This window comes from Bos javanicus, chromosome 18 (assembly GCF_032452875.1).
Source record: "Bos javanicus breed banteng chromosome 18, ARS-OSU_banteng_1.0, whole genome shotgun sequence".
Lineage (NCBI taxonomy): Eukaryota > Metazoa > Chordata > Mammalia > Artiodactyla > Bovidae > Bos > Bos javanicus.
The window spans coordinates 63,336,919-63,355,475 of NC_083885.1; the positions used below are offsets into that span (position 1 = coordinate 63,336,919).

The window sequence follows — 18,557 nt, forward strand, 5'->3', positions numbered from 1 at the left end:
CAGAGGGGAGGTGACTGTAGTGACCATGACATCTGTAGGTCCCCACGTGTGCTTCAGTCATGGGGTCCATGAGGAAGTCCTTCCAGAATATGATGCCCTGGAGCTCAAGGACAACAGTTCTGTCACCTTTGTGCAGCCTGAAGCTGTCAAATCCATGAAGGGAGTGACACCAGAGAGACATGTGCTGTCCTTGAGAAATCACAGGACTTGGACAGGCTGAGAGGGAGGGCTTGTAGTGATCACCTGGGGAAAAGAATGCATGGTTTACAGTAGAAAATGGGGAACCCCTTCCTCTCACTGGGCTCAGATGACCCACCCCTTTCCCACATCTCTAAGGCTCCTTTTCAAACCAGGGGAACTCATGCTCCATGGAGACTCCCACACCACAGAGGCATAGCACACCCTACACAAAAAACATCTGCTGAGAATTTTGAGTGTGTGTGTGTGCTCAGCCATATCTGACTCTTGTGACCCAATGGACTATAGCCCGCCAGACTCCTCTGTCCATGGGGATTCTCCAGGCAAGAATACTGAAGTGGGTTGCCATTTCCTTCTCCAGGGGATCTTCCAACCCCAGGATTGAACCCACATCTTCTGCAGCCCCTGCATTGCAGGCAGGTTCTTCACCACCGAGCTACCCACAAAGCCCGAGAATTTTGAGTGTCAACTAACAGATTCTTCCTGGATGTTGATAATGTAAAATTTGTTTTCTAAAACAAGACAGAGTAGACACCCAATGGAAGAACAACCTGTGTGAGTGAAATGATGTCAGCTCACATGAGAAACACAGGACATGATGGAGCCTGTGGTAGAACCTTCTGGAATCTCAGGGGGCAGGGCATAGGTTTTCCTCTTCTTCTGAATGGGGGGCAGCAGCAGTTCTCTGCAATACCTATCCATGGAACTGCTGGAGAGCTTGAGTCATCAACTTGTCCTCCAAGGGTCTGTGGTCCCTGGCCCTGCTGCCTTCCCTCAGTCTACAGATAACACCAGTCCCTCGCAGTCACCCCATCTCTGAGCATCACAGTCTCCTGTAGGTGCCCATAGGGCCTGGCTCAGCAGAGGGAAGAGTATCTGGGGGAGGGTCTCTGGGCCAGAACTGGGGGCTAGATTTCCCTGAAAGTGTTAGTCAACCAGTCGTGTCTGACTCTTTGTGACCCCATGGGCTATAGCCCACCAGACTCCTGTATCCATGGAATTGTCCAGGCAAGAATACTGGAGTGGCTTGCCATTTCCTTCTCTAGGGGATCTTCCGAAACCCAGGGATCAAACCCAGGTCTCCCTCACTGCAAGCAGACTCTCTACCATCAAAGCCACCCTGGGCTCCCATTTTCTACTTCCAAAAGACCACCCTCATATGGTTATGACTTCCCATGGTTGACACATCACCCTACCTTCTGTGCCATCTTCCCTCTAATTACAGGAGAGACTTACTTGAGGAGGATGGCAACCACGGTTTGGGGGAAAGACTTACTCTCTTGTGCCCAGATGCTCTGGATCAAGAAGAATCCTGGAAGAAAGACTCATGATGGATGATCCATCTCATGTCAGACCTGGCCTTCTACTCCCCCAGCGTGTTCTATGGGCCTCGTTGGCAAGGATGTTGCTCGGCCTTGATGAACCCAACCATCAAGGTCCACTTTGCCCCTGTGGAGGACAGGGCTCTCTGTTAAGGTGGACACAGCCCTCCTGGTCAATATTTGCACCAGGCTTTATTCCTTTCCAGGACTCACCAAGACATATCAGGCTGACGATGGCAGACAGCATGACGCTGCTCTTACTGAGCAGGAGGCAGCAGCTCTGCAGACCTAAAGAGTACACAGGATGTTATGATGACACCCAAACTAACATCGTGTGCAAGCTGACCACAGGATGGAAAGATGACTCACACAGGCTCTTCTTACCTTAAAAAAGGCAGAGTGTGGGGGCCCTGGCTGAGGGAGGAATTGGGCTTCCTGGAAAATGTTAAGGCCAGTGCTGTCTCCTCAGATTGTTTAACAAACTTGAACCACAACCTCTGACCCAACCCACCTTTGGCTACGTTTTCAAGTTTACCAAAAATGTATGCCGCAATATCTAATCTGTGATGACTTTGAGGCACTGAATTATTTTCTATTTTCATTCTTGATATGATTTTCATAGAATTTCTTATTTCATTCCTATATTAAAAAATTTCCAAGCATTATATTTTATCTTTATTTTTTTTTATTTTTAAACTTTACAATATTGTATTAGTTTTGCCAAATATCGAAATGAATCCGCCACAGGTATACCCACGTTCCCCATCCTGAACTCTCCTCCCTCCCCCCCCCACCCTCCCTCTGGGTCGTCCCAGTGCACCAGCCCCAAGCATCTAGTATCGTGCATCAAACCTGGACAATTCCATTCACCATTGCAACGGAAAGAATAAAATACTTAGGAATATATCTACCTAAAGAAACTAAAGACCTATACATAGAAAACTATAAAACACTGGTGAAAGAAATCAAAGAGGACACTAATAGATGGAGAAATATACCATGGTCATGCATTGGAAGAATCAATATAGTGAAAATGAGTATACTACCCAAAGCAATTTATAGATTCAATGCAATCCCTATCAAGCTACCAACGGTATTCTTCACAGAGCTAGAACAAATAATTTCACAATTTGTATGGAAATACAAAAAACTTTGAATAGCCAAAGCTATCTTGAGAAAGAAGAATGGAACTGGAGGAATCAACCTACCTGACTTCAGACTCTATTACAAAGCCACAGTTATCAAGACAGTATGGTACTGGCACAAAGACAGAAATATTGATCAATGGAACAAAATAGAAAGCCCAGAGATAAATCCATGCACATATGGACACCTTATCTTTGACAAAGGAGGCAAGAATATACAATGGATTAAAGACAATCTCTTTAACAAGTGGTGCTGGGAAATCTGGTCAACCACTTGTAAAAGAATGAAACTAGAACACTTTCTAACACCATAAGCATTATATTTTATCTTTAATGTTCAACCATCTCTATGACATCCACAGTAAAAATGGCTTTATTGAAAATGCTAATTTCATGATTTTTTAAAATTTATGCATTTTCTTATATTGTATTTTCTTTTCCCTGTATGTATGCACTGCCAAGTTCCTTGAACATGTAACAATTTTTAAAAATTTATGAATAGTTGGCTTACAATATTATATTAGCTACAGGTGTATACATAGTGATTCAGCATTTTCATAGATTACACAGAGTACAAAATATTATAAAATATTGACTATATTCCCTGTTCCAGACATTATAGCCCTGTGACTTAATTATTTTATAAATGGTTGTTGGTATTTCTTTTTTTTTTTTTTTTTTTAAATAATGTTTAATAAGCAAATACCTAAATCCCCAATATTCAGGGTACATTTCTTTGACTAGGAAAGTGTCATTTTTAAGAATTGGAAGTTTCCATTCAAATCTTCCTTTATCCTGTTGACTTTTCTCTCCCTAGTGATTCTCCAGGCTTGTGGTGTCTTATTTTTTAAGTATGGGGCAAGTGTGGCTGGTTTTTCTGTTCCCCTCTTATTCCCTTCTGCACTTCTCTTTTCACTGCCTCCTCTCATTTCCAAAAGAACGAAAGTGTGCATTTTTTTCCTCCAGTGGTTTCCAGTTGCAAATGAAAGTATCTAAATTAAATCGCATCCACCTTTTTAGGAGTGCAGAGAGGAACTACCCCGCCAAGCATTTGAAGCACGCTATCTATGCTTGATCCAAAAAAAAGTTTTACAGGAAATTACAAAGAATGTAGGGGATAATTGCCCATGTTTCCACTACCCAATGACAAATACTATTTGGAGTATTTCTGCAGAGGCCCTTTCTTCCTTTTCCTTTCTGTTTTCTGGGGTCTGAGTTTATGAGTATAGGGATAATTGCCCATGTTTCCACTACCCAATGACAAATACTATTTGGAGTATTTTTGCAGAGGCCCTTTCTTCCTTTTCCTTTCTGTTTTCTGGGGTCTGAGTTTATGAGTATAGGGATAATTGCCCATGTTTCCACTACCCAATGACAAATACTATTTGGAGTATTTCTGCAGAGGCCCTTTCTTCCTCTTCCTTTCTGGTTTCTGGGCTCTGAGTTTTTTTTTTTTTTTTTAATTAATTTTATTTTATTTTTAAACTTTATATAATTGTATTAGTTTTGCCAAATATCAAAATGAATCCACCACAGGTATACATGTGTTCCCCATCCTGAACCCTCCTCCCTCCTCCCTCCCCATACCATCCCTCTGGGTCGTCCCAGTGCACTAGCCCCAAGCATCCAGTATCGTGCATTGAACCTGGACTGGCATCTCGTTTCATACATGATATTTTACATGTTTCAATGCCATTCTCCCAAATCTTCCCACCCTCTCCCTCTCCCACAAAGTCCATAAGACTGTTCTATACGTCAGTGTCTCTTTTGCTGTCTCGTATACAGGGTTATCGTTACCATCTTTCTAAATTCCATATATATGCGTTAGTATACTGTATTGGTGTTTTTCCTTCTGGCTTACTTCACTCTGTATAATAGGCTCCAGTTTCATCCACCTCATTAGAACTGATTCAAATGTATTCTTTTTAATGGCTGAGTAATACTCCATTGTGTATATGTACCACAGCTTTCTTATCCATTCATCTGCTGATGGACATCTAGGTTGCTTCCATGTCCTGGCTATTATAAACAGTGCTGCGATGAACATTGGGGTACACGTGTCTCTTTCCCTTCTGGTTTCCTCAGTGTGTATGCCCAGCAGTGGGATTGCTGGATCATAAGGCAGTTCTATTTCCAGTTTTTTAAGGAATCTCCACACTGTTCTCCATAGTGGCTGTACTAGTTTGCATTCCCAATGGTTGTTGGTATTTCTTAATCCAGTCTACATACTTTGCTGCCCCTCACACCCAGCCCTCTCCCCTCTGGTAACCACTAGTTTCTTCTTTGAGTCTGTGAGCCTGATTCTCCTTTGTTATATTTGTTCATCTATTTTTATTTTCTTAATACTTATTTTTGTTTATCTGGCTGCGTCAGATCTGAGATGTGGAACGTGGTATCCTTTTAGTTGTAGCTTGTGGGATCGAGTTCTCTGACCAGAGATTGAACCTGGACCCCCTGCATTGTGAACCCAGAGTCTTAGTCACTGGACCATTACAGAAATCACTATTTTGATTTTTAGATTCCACATAGAAGTGAAAATATATAGCATTTCTCTTTCCCTGTCTGACTTATTTCACTAAGCATAATGACCTCCAAGTCAATTCATGTTCTCAAAAGTCAGGAGTTTATTCTTTTTAGAAAGCTGAGGGGGCTTCTCTGGTGGCACAGTGGTAAAGAATCTGCCTGTCATTGCAAGAGACCTGAGAGACCTGAGTTTGATGACTCGAGAAGATCCCCTGAAGAAAAGAATGGAAACCGATTCCAGTATTCTTGCCTGGAGAATCCCATGCACACAGGAGCCTGGGCGGCTACAGACCATGGGTCGCAAAAACGACTGAGTTGACTTAGCATGCGTGTGTTCAGCCTAATATGGTTAGTGGCACCATACTGGCTATCTCAGAGTATACTTCATCTTTTTATTTGGCCAACTAACATTATTATTTTTTCATGGAAAGCATTTTATTTTCAATATAACGGTGTGCACATGTCAATCCCAAACTCCCAAACTATCTGTCCCGCCACTCCTCCCCTCTGGTAACTCTAAGTTTGTTCTCTAAGTCTACAAGTCTGTTTCAGTCTTGTAAATAAGTTTACCCTTGTAAAATGTTACTGAACAGAGGGGTTTACTTTTATTCATTTTGTTTTAAACTGAATAATTTGAAGAATCAACTGGCAAATTTTTTATGCTTTATTGGAATTGTATAAAAAGTAGGGTGATCATGATAAGCTACCTAGTATGAGCGATTGATTATAGTATCTCCCCAAAAGGTGAGATAGTTACAATAGAGTCCTAGAATAGCCAGGCGATCATTAAGAGGTGGTGGGATTTTTGAAGACGATACTGTAATTCTTGGACTCCACTCCTCACCTCAGAGTTGCTGGGCTGCTTTGGAGGGGAAGGAGTGTCCATGAAGAACCCCTTTAACAAGAGATCTAGGTCCTCGATTGGTGACACTCTGTGTGCTCAGAGGATGGGGCCAATTCAGGGCTCAGCACAGTCTTGGTTTACATCGAATTTCGAATTTCTCATAAATAATGGGTTCAGCAGAGGGGTGCATGGGCCTCAGGGGAGTGGGATTGAACCGTCTCTCAGAGAGGGTCCCGAGGTCCAAGTGAGCGTATATCACGTCTTCTGCTGCAGAGTCCTGAGAGGAGAGAGGTGAGAATGATGGACTGAGGTGTGATCTTCAAAGGCTGGGGCATTGGGCATTGGAGGGGCTCAGACTATGGCAAGGATTTGGGCTGGGAGGACTCACTTCACCATTCACTGTTCTGTCTTCCATGGGCTCTCCTTCCATGATGGCAACATCTGCAAATGGAAGAGAGTCAAGGCTCTTCAGGGTGGAGGCAGTTATTCCAGACCTCCGTAACTTTGATAGTTACGTCAAAGCCAGAAAAAGGCAGGGGTGTGCCCCAGGTTGCTGAGCCTGTCTACTCCACTAAATGAAAACAAAACAAAACAAAATATTCCATAAACAAGCCCAACCATTCACAGACTGTCTCATGAATCTGTGCAAACTCATGGACCCATCCTACATCTTCTGTTATGGACCATCCTCTTCCAAAAATCAGCAGATTCCCAAGATCATGTAGGGGAAAAAATGCATGGTTGTAGTGTAAGGGAAGAACAGGGCTTGAAATGTCCCTGGTGACCCGAGGATTAAGGGTCAACCTTCCAGTTCAGGGAGTGGGGTTCTATCCCTGGTGGGAGAATTGAGATCCCACATGCCTTGAAGCAACTATCCTTAGTGCTGCAACTGCTGAGCCCGTGAGCTCTGTAGCCTTGAACTGCACCCCAGCACCACAATGAGGATCCCCCATGCTGCAGCCAAGACCTGATGCAGCCAAGAATAAATCAACACATATTTTCATAAAAATTACAGGGTTCCCTGGGTCTCTGGAAGATGTTTCATCAGGGATTACAACAACGGAAATCAGTTTTTAACCTACAAGAAATGAAAACGCCATTCTCTGCTATGAGCCCACTCCCCCTGGGTCAGATGATGCTCAGCTCACCACCTTCAGACTTACGATTTTGGGTAGAACACCAGTGATAGACAAGAGCAGCGAGGATGATGGTGTTAGATGTGAAGGCTATGATGAGCCCAAGGACAATGTACCATGTGCTGGAGTGTGCTTGAGGAAGCTGTGCTTCTGCCAACAAGCCAAGGGAAGAAGGTCTGGTTATTCGTTGCATACACCCTGCCCCTACACACAGGAGTTATTGTTTCCTTGTGTCAAGTGTGTCAGCACCTGTCAACCTGATCAGTTATGGCCTCCACTTCCCATGCTTAGTTCACAAAACTCTAAGAGGAATAATACATATAAAGGTGCTCCCTAAAATTCTCCACTTGCACTGCCATCCATACCCAAAGATCCTGGTGGAGGGAGGGTAAGCATCTCCCTTAAACATGGGGTTAGGTCACTCTGATCCACTTTCTTCAATTTAGAAATTCCCAGTCACAGAGCATGAGAAGCTCAATGTCCCCTCTGGTTCTAGGCAGACCATGGTCTCAAATGCTCACGTGACAGGGACATTGAGGAGCCCAAAGTCACAGAGCTGGGAGTTGGCAGAGCCAACACACACACAGGAACCCTCTGTCTTCTCAGAAATTTTCTGAGATAGGACACCATCTTGCTTACCTTCTGTGGTGTGTGGATTCATGGTTGATGGGCAAGTACTTGTAGTGGATCCTTGGGGAAAAAAAGAGAGAAGGGGTGAACAGTAACCTTCCTCATACTAACTGAAGGTGGAATGTTGTTTCTGGAAGGTTGACCTCCTGCCTGCCCTTGACTCTGTCATCCCTCAGAGCACTGATGGTGGAGGGGAGAGCTTCTGGTCCCTCCCCGTGAATGCGTTGAGTGGACCCTCCATCCTGGAGAAGGGATGGTGGAAGGAGGCAGGAAAGATATGCCGGGTGGTGAAAGACAGCTGTAAGCAAGACATTCTCTCTGCTCCTGGAATGAGTATCTGTGCTCCTTAATTGGGAAATCACCTGTATGTCAGAGGTGCTTCTGGGAAAACATTAAGAGCAAGTGGCCAATGCAATCTCTGATCTTTCCAAATGAGCCTAGCCTCTCCTCCTCCAGGGTCTACCCTGGCTCTTTTCCTTTTTTGCATGGATAGACAGGACTCTGATGTGGAGCATCCATACAGGAAGTGGAAGAGGGTTGAGATGGATCTACTATCTCTCTTTCTCTCTGGTTCTCATTGCCTCCATTCCTCCAGAAGCCATAAGGTTCCCCTAACACCAACAAGGAGCCTTTGATATATGGCTCATCATACAGTAACATGTTATGCAAAAACCCAAATGGGCTTTTTGCCCAGTGCAATCTCATTTTCTAGATTGTAAAGCATGGGACTCTTCATGGGTTCTCCAGGCAAGAATACTGGAATGGGTTGCCACTTTTAACTCCAGGGGACCACGTTTTGTCAGGACTCTTCACTATGACCCTTCAGGCTTGGGTGGCCCTGCATGACTGGCTCATAGCTTCACTGAGGTACGAAGGCCTCTTCACCATTACAAGGCTGTGATCCATGTGGAGGAGATAGTGAAGGACAGAGGAGTCTGTTGTGCTGCAGTCCACAAGGTGGCAAAGGGTTGGACAACATAGCGACTGAACAGGAACAACAAAGCCTGGGCCAGAAAGAGGTTCCTCACCTGTGACAGACAGGAACAGTGGGTCGCTGGAGTCTGACCAGAAGTAGGGAGAGTGAGTGAAGGAGCCATAGCACCTGTAGATCCCACTGTGGGCTGGGGTCCCAGGACCCAGAGGGAACTCTGCCTGGAGTGCTCCATGGGGGCTCTGCCCTCCAGCAAGTGGGCACCCAAGGTTCTCCCCATCCCTGAGCAGATGGAACTGGTCAAAGGCACTCTCGGAGCTGCAGACCAAGGTCACATTCTCTCCTGACCTCACCACAGGGCACCCCTGGGCTGAGAGAGAGGGTTTCTTGGACAGACCTGGAAGGAAGAGACCTTGAACTTAGAGCACAAAATAACTCTAGTCCTAAGTATAGGACTAACCAGAAGTGTGCCACAAGAGAAGCACTGCAATGAGAAGGCCACCCACTGCCAGGAGAGAAAGCCCCACAGTAAGGGAGACCCAGCACAGGGAAAACTTCAGAAATAACTTTAAAAATGGAGTGTCATTTAATATCCTTTTTAAAAGAAAGAATATATGTATATGAATAACTAAATCACTCTGTTGTACAACAGGAGTTAACAACATCTGAAATCCACTAGACTTCAACAAACATAAATAAGATAAAATAAATTTAAAAAATCAACCAGATGTGCTGTTCTCTTGAAATAAACGGAACCTACTAACTACTGCTGGGGACCATCAGAAAGCATGGCATTGACCCAGAAGAAGAGATTATAGAGTGAAAATTGCCAGAATCTCACAGGATCTTTGACCACCTCTTTCTTGAGGGCGTGTTCAGTGCTGCCCTGCCCACCCCCAGGGGCTGGAAGGGACTCCTTATCGGGGAGGGTTGGAGGGACAGCTCTCCCTCTCTTTGTGCAGAAGGAGAGTTAAACTGCGAGGCTGAGCAACTTCAGGGTGTTGACATTCAACTCGATCACACAGGGGCCAGACTGCAAGGGCGTCTGGTACCACAGTGTGCTCCTGATAGAGGAAGGGAGCTCTGACATCAAAGCAGGAAACCAACCCCTTAACCAACCGTCATTGGCTGCCTGAGCAGGGGAATTGCCCGTGTCCCTTCTCTGGTACATTTTTCTCCGTTGGTCATTCTTTCACGTTCTTGCTCCTTCACTCTGTCACCGGCTGAGTCTTCTTAGCACATGGCACGGACTCTGTTCTCTTTTCCTTTCCACTTTCACACCTCCTCTCTCTGGTTTGTTCCCTCTCCTGAGCTTGTGAGTGTCTCTGCATGCCTGTCATTCTCTCCCAGTACTGATGCTGGACTGGACACCAGACCTTCTGTGACACAGAGAGCAGAAGGGACTGGTCTGGCCACACTCACCTGTGATGACAATGTCCACAGGATCGCTGGGGGCTGACCACTCATAGGGGGAGCTGCTGAGAGAGCTGTAGCATCTGTAGGTGCCCACACTCGCCAAACTCATGGGGCCAATGACAAAGTCAGCTGTGCAATGTCCACCAGTGAGCATCCTTCCACGTCTCTGGAAATGCCCTGTGCTGCTTTCTTGGTGCAGGATAAACTTGTCAAACACCACCGGTGAGTGACAGCGGAGGGTCACATTCTTTCCCCGCTGCACGATGGGCCCTGGGTGGGCTGAGATGGAGGGTTTTGTGAACACACCTAGGAGCAAAGAGGTTGTGAGCTTCAGTGAGTCACCCCACCTCAGTGCTTCCCTTGAGAGCTGAAGGTGTAAAACTCCTCCCCATTTGCCAGCGGAGCCAATTACCCTTCCTGTGTGTTTTGTTGCATTCTCTTTAGCCTTGTTCTCGGGCTTTGGCTCATGCTTTTACGTCTGGCTCATGTTTCTCTTTGCTCAAGACCTCCAGCCTCCTCTGTGCTCATTCTAAGCTCTTTAGCTTTTGGATCTGCTCTCGGGTCCATGCATGCATACTCAGTCACTTCAGTTGAGTCCAACTCTGTGCAACTCCATGGACTGTAGCCAGCCAGGCTCCTCTGCCCATGGGATTCTCCAGTTGAGAATACTGAGTGGGTTGCCATGCTCTCAGCTTCATCCCATCCCTAATATGCATGGTGGGAGCTGGGGTGGGTCTCAGATGCATACCCTGGCTCCCTTCACACTCATCTAGAATGTGGGCAATGACTGCAGAACGTTGGGGTGGAGGTGGAGAAAAGGGAACATTTCCAATCTGTGACCCCTTCTCATGCCTCTGAGACATTCCTGAGACTCCTCCCTGGGGCTCCAGCTCCTTCATATGGGATTACAGCTCCCTACTGGGTGGCAGGTGCTGGATCAGGGTCGTGCCCTATCCTCCCTGCTGGCAGGCAGTGGCAGCGTCCTGTCTAACTAATGCCTAGGGAGGCTCCTCCTTTCTGCACTGGGGCACCCCATCCCTATATTCAATACCCTGAGTTTAAACTCTCAGAGTGGGTCCTCTTTCCCTCCTTCGGTCCTGGCTGGTAGTCCTGAGGAAGTCTTGGGCTGCACTGGGACGTGGACCTAGGGAAGGGTTGCCTGCAGGCACGGCTGTCCTGGGCTGGGCTGGACCCCTCCTACCTGAGACCACAATCTGCAGGGGGTCACTGGGTGCAGACCAAGAGGCTCGAGAACACATATAGAACCCAGCATGTTCTCTGGTCACAGGGCCAAGGGTGAAGTTGTTGACATAATGTCCCTGGAGCTCAGGCAAACGCCTTCTCTCATCTGTTTTGAACAGTGTGAATCTCTTAAGTGGAGAACGTGAGTGACACCAAAGAGTCACGGTCTGTCCTAAGGGAACCACGGGGCTTGGCCAGGCGGACAAAGACAGCTTCTCATATTCACCTAGGAGAGAAGGAGACACAGGCTTTGAAAAGAAAATGGGAACAGTCAGCTCTCCCCACTGCTCTCGTGGGTGGGCTTCCCCTTTAATTCTTAGAACTCTCCTCCCCTAACGTGCATCACCCTGATGCTCAAGGACACCTGGGGCTTGGGGACAGACAGAGACACAGTCAATCCAGGACGGACATCATGGAAATTCTCAGGACATGAATCACTCTTTGGGTTGACAAAATGTTGAAAACCTTTCTCTCAAAACACAAAACACCTGGGGATTCCTGGGCAGTCCAGTGGTTAGGACTTGGCACTTTCTCTGCCAAGGGCTCGAGTTCATCCCTGATCAGGGAACTAAGATCCCGCAAGCTGCATGATGAAGGCAAATAAAACACCACAGAAAAACTGATGCATGGGCAAGAAGCGAAAGGACTTCCCTGTTGCATTTGTTGTAGCTCAAAATGGTAAAGAATCTTCCTGCAAGGCAGGAGACCAGGGTTCAATCCCTCAGTTGGCAAGATCCCCTGGACAAGGCAATGGCAACCCCCTCCAGTATTCTTGCCTGGAGAATCCCATGGACAGAGGAGCCTGTTGAGCTGCAGTCCGTGGGGTCGAAAGGAGTCAGACACGATACTCTAACACTTACACAACTCAGCAGTGAAAAAGGCACTTGACTAAAAAGAAGGAAGTAAACCTTGAACCTCGCTCCTTTGTTAGCTAACTACAATCACACATCAAATGTGAGACAAGGTCCAGGTGGCCCTGCCTGATGACCAGACCCTTCCCTGGGGTCAGGTCTAGCAGGCGGACCCGCAGATCCTGTTGTTAAGTGTTGGTTGGAGATGGCATGGGCCTACTTGTAGGGGAGGGTCTGTGGGCTGCAGCCTCTTGCTCCCCTCTCATGATAGAAATGGCACTCAGTGGGCCTAGCTCCTAACTCCCAGACTTCACACTGTGCCTTCAGGTCCAGAGTCCAGAGCTGGACTAACCTCTGGGGAGAGTGAATATGACTATCAAGGCCAATAGGAGGACCTGGGATCCACAGGGCATGCCGCTCTCACTGTACTGACAGGGGCCTCACCCCAGCCCCCAGTGTCATCTGCATCAGCCCCAACTGCTCTGCTCAACAGAGAAATAAGGGATGGGGAGGACTCACCCGCAAGTGCCCAGATCTTCAGACTCACACAGAATCCTAGAAGGAAAAGCATGTCAGAGATGGCTTGTCCTGATGGACCCCAGGCTCCTTGCACACTCATCCAGGGAACCTGGTCAGTGGTGTGAAGACCCCCAGATTTCCACCATAACCCTCTCCTACCGTGTCTTTCCGGACTCACCGAGACTCAGGAGGCTGAGGAGTGTGGGGCACATGGCTCTGCTTCTGTGAGACAGGAGGCAGAACTGAGCAAAGCTGACAGAGTCACAGGATGCGGAAGGCGGGCGGTGCTATTGGTACAGTCAGCCTGGCTCATGTCACATGGGAAGATGGCCAGCCTCTTCTCACGCCAGGGATGGAAGTCTGACCTGAGCCTCATCTGGAGCACGCCTCATGACCCAATCCTCACTTTTTGTTTCCCTAACTATAAACCTAAGAGGATTCAGACAGATCTTGCTGCCTTTACGAAGTAGAAATGGCGATTCAGTGTATACCATGCAGGATGCTTTTCTCAAGCTCTTGATAAATCTCATTAACCTTAACTCTTCAAAGAAGAGAAATCACATGTTCCCACCTCGTATGTCAGGCTCAGTGCAGGTTGCCAATTAAAGACTCATTAATAGAGACTTTTATTTTGCATTCTTATGAGAAGACCAGACATGCATATTATGGTTCTTTGAAAATATTTAAAAATTCTACATTGTAATATATGTGATTAAGAAACTAACTGTGTTAGTTTCAGGTGTACAACAAAGTGATTCAGTTATATATATACATGCATCTATTGCTTTTCAAATTCTTTTCCCACTTAGGTAGTTACAGAATATTAAGTAGAATCCTCTGTTTTATACAGTAGGTCCTTGTGGTCATGCATTTTTTATATAGCCGTGTGTATATGTAAGTCCCAAACTTCCAATCTAACCTCCCCCTGACAATATTCCCCCTGGTAACCGTAAGTTCATTCTCTGTGAATCTGTTTTGTAAATAAGTTCATTTTTTTAGATTTCACAAATAAATTATATCTTTGTGATATTTGTCTTTCTCTGACTGTTCTTCATCTGAAATTATTTCGTGACTGTGAGTGGAAACTTTGCACACAGACACTCTCTCTGTCTCTCTTCCTCCCTTTCTAAGCCAAGGACCACACATGTACACAAAGATAATGTGTGTAAAGATGACTGTGGTGTTCTGGGGGGAAGGGGATTTGTTCTGCCTGAAAAGGTGGACCACCTTGCTTCCTAGATACTCAGATGAACACAAAATATGTCAAGTAGGGACTTCCAAGCTACAGATTGCTTGAGTGAGGGGCGTGTCCACAACAATCAACTCCAAACTGGGGCAAAATGGCCCAGCTTTGGCATCCAGTTTCAGGATGCCAAGGGCAGACATACAGCCAATTCAGCTGTTGTTCATAGACAGGAAACAAACCTCAGTAAGGGCAGTGATTCCACACCATTTTGCTGGCGGTGGGGGTCATTAACATTAGTGATGCTCCCTAAGTAATAAATCTGGTTCTCCTCTTGATCTTTATGTATGCAATGGAGTAACAGTACAGTCACTCTTCTTAAAATTTCCTCTTATTTACTTAATATCATGTTTCAGAATTGATCTGTATTCTTTGTCATTTCAGTTTGTGCATTTTTACTGTCATGTAAGGTTCATTGCAGATATAGAAACCACAAATTTTTAAAAATTAAAAAAATATTGAAGTATAGTTCATTTCTGCTGTACAGCAAGTTGATTCAGCTTGACATGTATATTCTTTTCCATTATGATTTATGCCAAGATACTGAATAAAATTCCCTGTGCCATACTGTAGACCTCATTCTTTATCCATTCTACGTATAAATAGATTTCATCTGCTAATTCCAAGATCCAGTCCTTCCCTCCTTGGAAACCACAAGCCTGTTCTCTGTGTCTGTGAGTCTGTTCCTCTTTCATTGATATGTTCCTTTTAGATTCCACACATGGGTGATATCACAGAAAATTGTCTTTCTCTTTCTGTCTACTTCACTTAATATGTTAATCCCAGGTTCACCCATGCTGCTGCAAATGGTATGATTTCATTTTTTAAATGTCTGAGTGGTATTCCATTCTCTGTGCGTATAAGCATATACATCTTCTTTATCCATTCATCTGTTGATGGACAATTAGGCTGTTCCCATGTCTTGGCTATTGTAAGTTTTGCTGCTATGGACATAGGGGTGTATGAATCTTTTAAAGGTATAGTTTTTTTCCAGACATATGCTCAGGACTGGAATTGTTGGATGATATGGAAACTCTGCTTTTACTTTTTTTGAGGAACTTCCATACTGTTTTCTACAGTGGCTGCACCAGTTTCCACTCCCCCAACAGTGGAAGAGGGTTTCCCTCTTCTCCACACCCTCTCCAGCATCTATTATTCGGCAACTGTCTAATGATGGCCATTCTGATCGCTATGAGGTGGTACCTCCTTGCAGTGTCGATTTGCCTTTCTCTACTAATGTGCAATGCTGAGCATCTTTTCATATGCCTGTTGGCCATCTGCGTATCTTCTTTTAAACCACAGATACCAATTGTGAGAGTGATGTCTATGGATTTTGTCTGAAATGAACGACACCTCTGCTAACGTCTCATGAATGTGCTCTGAGTCCAACCTCATGTTGTTTGTCAAGGGGCAGAGTGATGAGGTCTTCAGGAAAGGAATAGTGACTTTATTTGGAAAGCCAGCAGACCAATGAGATCATGAACTTGTGCCCCAAAGCATCATCTTACCTGAGTTAGATGGGCTTTTTGGGGAGTGAGAGGAATGGCCCAACAGTGTTTACTGAATGTAAAATAACCCTAGCCCGTGGGGAAGAAAATTCCAAGAAAAGAGAACAATACACATTAAACACTCATGTGTGAACTCACACTTTCACACTTTTACACACACACACATACACACACTAAAAGAGGAGGAGGTGTGGCTGGTTGTTGCAGTGTTTTAATTAACTAGTTAATGGCTGTGCTGGGTCTTCTTCACTGTGCACAGGCTTTCTCTAGTTGTGGGCAGGGGGGCAGCTCTTTGCTGTGTGCAGGGTCTCATCGCTGTGGCTTCTCTTGTGGAGCACCCGCTCTAGGCACATGGGCTTGAGGCCCACAGGCTTAACAGCCCCGAGGCATGTGGAATCTTCTCGGTCTTGGGATCGGGCCTGTGTCCCCCACATGGGCAGGCAGATTCCCAACTACTAGACCACCAGGGAAGCCCTGTTGCAAGCTTTTTTCCCCCTTAATTTATTTATGTTTAATTAAAGGGCAATTACAATACTGTCATGGTTTCTGCCATACATCAACATGGATCAGCCATAGCTATACTTACGTCCCCTCCACTGTGGAAATCTTGTAATTCTGGATTCCTTTGTTCTTGAAGCTGTCCATGCAGGTCTGGTCATAAAGTCCCTTTAAGCCCCTGACAAGACAAAAGGTTCTGTCTGTTCTGCCACTTTTTATCTCTATACGAATGGGAAAGTGTTATACCTTTCAAGTTCAGAGCCTTGAGAAGAGGTTAGTCCCTCAGTCGTGTCTGACTTTTTGTGATCCCATGGGCTGTGACCCACCAGGCTCCTCTGTCCATGGGGGTTCTCCAGGCAAGAATGCTGGGGTGGGTTGCTATTTCCATCTCCGGGAGATCTTCCCAACCGAGGGATTGACTCAGGTCTCCTGTGTTGCAGGCAGATTCTTTATCATCTGAGTCACCAGGAAAGCCCACCAGTAACATAATATGATTCAATATTTTGTCCCACAATTAACATTGCCATTTTTTTCCATTTACTTTTATCATGGACATGGTAGGATTTTGGCATAATGCTTTCACTCTCAGTGTAGCATAACACCGACATGGAATATACCATAAATTTAAAAATAGAAGGATGAATACAATGCTAGATTTCTTTTTTTTTTTAAGTTTTATTAAAGTATAAAGGAGATAGAGAAAACTTCTGACATAGGCATCAGAAGGGGGCAGAAAGAGTACCCCAATGCTAGATTTCTAATTTTTAAAAAAGGTATGCAACAAGCAAAAAAGATTTACTGTATAGCATGGAGAACTATAGTCAATATCTTGTAATAACCTAAAATGGAAAATAATCTGAAAAATAATGTATGTGTGCTTGTATAACTGAAAATCACCTTGCTGTGCACCTGAAACATTGTAAGTCAACTACACTTCAATAAAATATGTATATGATGAGATTAAAAAATGGAACCAGTAAAATAAATAAATTTTAAAACAAGATGAAAGAAAATGAAGTCACTCAGCCATGTCTGACTCTTTGCAACCCTATGGACTGTAGGCAAGCAGGCTCCAATGTTCATGGGATTTTCCAGGCAAGAATACTGGAATGCATTGCCATTTCCTTCTCCAAATAATGCAGGCCAACCGCAGCATACTCCCTTATGGTCTGTGTACTCACTCTCACATTCCAACTCTGCATAGGGTGTATTCACATGGGCACCCTGAGCTGCCCAAAAGAGTCTCAGCCCAGATAGTTGGTTTGTGGAAGGTCACTGGAAGAAAATTAGAGACTGAGTCCCAGGCCTTCCCCACCCCTCACTCCCCAGCCCAGCTCATGAGCCCTTCCAGGTTTCATCAGCATCACTCTAGAATCCCAGTGCCTGACCTTGCCCCTTACCAACTTCCTGGGACTCAAGTGAGATATGGGTCCCAGGAGACCCAGGAGGACTCACCTGCAGGGTTCAGGGTCTTCTGGCCCAGACTCAGCCTTGGAAGTGAAAGATTTGCTGCCAAATGCTTGGGCTAATTCTCTCCCCATCAGGATCCCTGGCCCCTCACGCTGTCTGAACCATGAGGTTCCTGTGAACTGGGGGCAGGGTGGGCGTCCTGTACCCTCCTGCGGTGCCCTCCCTACTCTGCACAACTGGCCGAGGAGGAGAAGCTCAGAGAAGATGGAAGGCATGTCTGCAGCTCTGAGTGCCCAGCTGCCCCTGCCCCCGCCCTGTACAGATGAGGAGACCAAGGGGCCCTAGAGGACAAACAGGATGTGGTCCCTGGGGGGCTGCCGCCACCCCTCAGGGTTCCCACAGCCATAGACTCACAACAGGGTGCGGCCCCTCCGTGTACCTGGTGCTGATGTTTCCAGGCAGGGCTCAGGAGGCATCTCAGCCCAGACATGAGGTCTCAGCTCTTTCTCTTTCTGCCTTGTCTAACCCCCTGCTCCAGAGGGTGGGACCCAGGTTTTCATTCTGAATCAGCCCTGGACAGTTTGGCTCCAAATAGGACTCAGAACTTTATTTTCCCAGTCCCCTCCAGAAATGGAATTTACTTCTCATCTTGGGTCATTTCATAAATTATTGCAGAGCACCTACTATGTACCAGGCATTGATGCCACACACAGAAATACACCCATGACCCAGGTTAACCCATCTTCTGTAGTTGGTTGAAGAACTGAGATTCTGCAGAATGCAGGCATCAAATGCCAACATTCAATTATTTTTTTAAAAAGAAGATATATAAGAATAACTGGAGTTCATGTCTACACTGTGAACATTAAGAAAAAGGAAGATTATGACAGCTGGTCCCCGCACCTAAAGGCCAAAAACAAATAAAGATAATTAGGGGGAAAACGGAGAAGGCAGTGGCACCCCACTCCAGTACTCTTACCTGGAAAATCCCATGGATGGAGGAGCCTGGTGGGCTGCAGTCCATGGGGTCGTGACTGAGCAACTTCACTTTCACTTTTCACTGTCATGCATTGGAGGAGGAAATGGCAACCCATTCCAGTGTTCTTGCCTGGAGAATCCCAGAGACAGGAGAGCCTGGTGG

The 18,557-nt window shown here is 45.8% G+C and overlaps 1 protein-coding gene and 1 long non-coding RNA gene across 4 annotated transcripts; both read right to left on the minus strand.

Annotated features, from left to right (window-relative positions):
- Window positions 1–180: 180 nt before the first annotated feature.
- LOC133231123 (uncharacterized) lies at window positions 181–1,840 on the minus strand. The gene is made up of 3 exons (XR_009731052.1): window positions 1,734–1,840; window positions 1,475–1,647; window positions 181–243 (listed from the first exon to the last, which is right to left on the minus strand). It is a non-coding gene; the product is annotated as an uncharacterized LOC133231123 (long non-coding RNA).
- A 3,994-nt stretch (window positions 1,841–5,834) lies between these two features.
- On the minus strand, window positions 5,835–18,239 carry LOC133231121 (putative killer cell immunoglobulin-like receptor like protein KIR3DP1). Of its 3 annotated transcripts, none has more exons than XM_061389376.1 (10): window positions 17,462–18,239; window positions 17,188–17,281; window positions 12,758–16,435; window positions 11,347–11,613; window positions 10,152–10,451; window positions 8,827–9,126; window positions 7,808–7,858; window positions 7,196–7,318; window positions 6,421–6,473; window positions 5,835–6,309 (listed from the first exon to the last, which is right to left on the minus strand). In XM_061389376.1, exons 3-10 carry the CDS (start codon window positions 12,855–12,857, stop codon window positions 6,154–6,156), a joined length of 1,350 nt encoding a protein of 449 aa, XP_061245360.1. In that variant the 5' UTR covers window positions 12,858–16,435; window positions 17,188–17,281; window positions 17,462–18,239; the 3' UTR covers window positions 5,835–6,153. The 3 variants fall into 3 exon arrangements, with proteins under 3 accessions (XP_061245360.1, XP_061245361.1, XP_061245362.1); XM_061389377.1 differs by having other exon boundaries at window positions 12,758–16,184; window positions 16,253–17,281; XM_061389378.1 differs by having other exon boundaries at window positions 12,758–12,793; window positions 12,936–17,281.
- Between the last annotated feature and the right edge of the window lie 318 nt (window positions 18,240–18,557).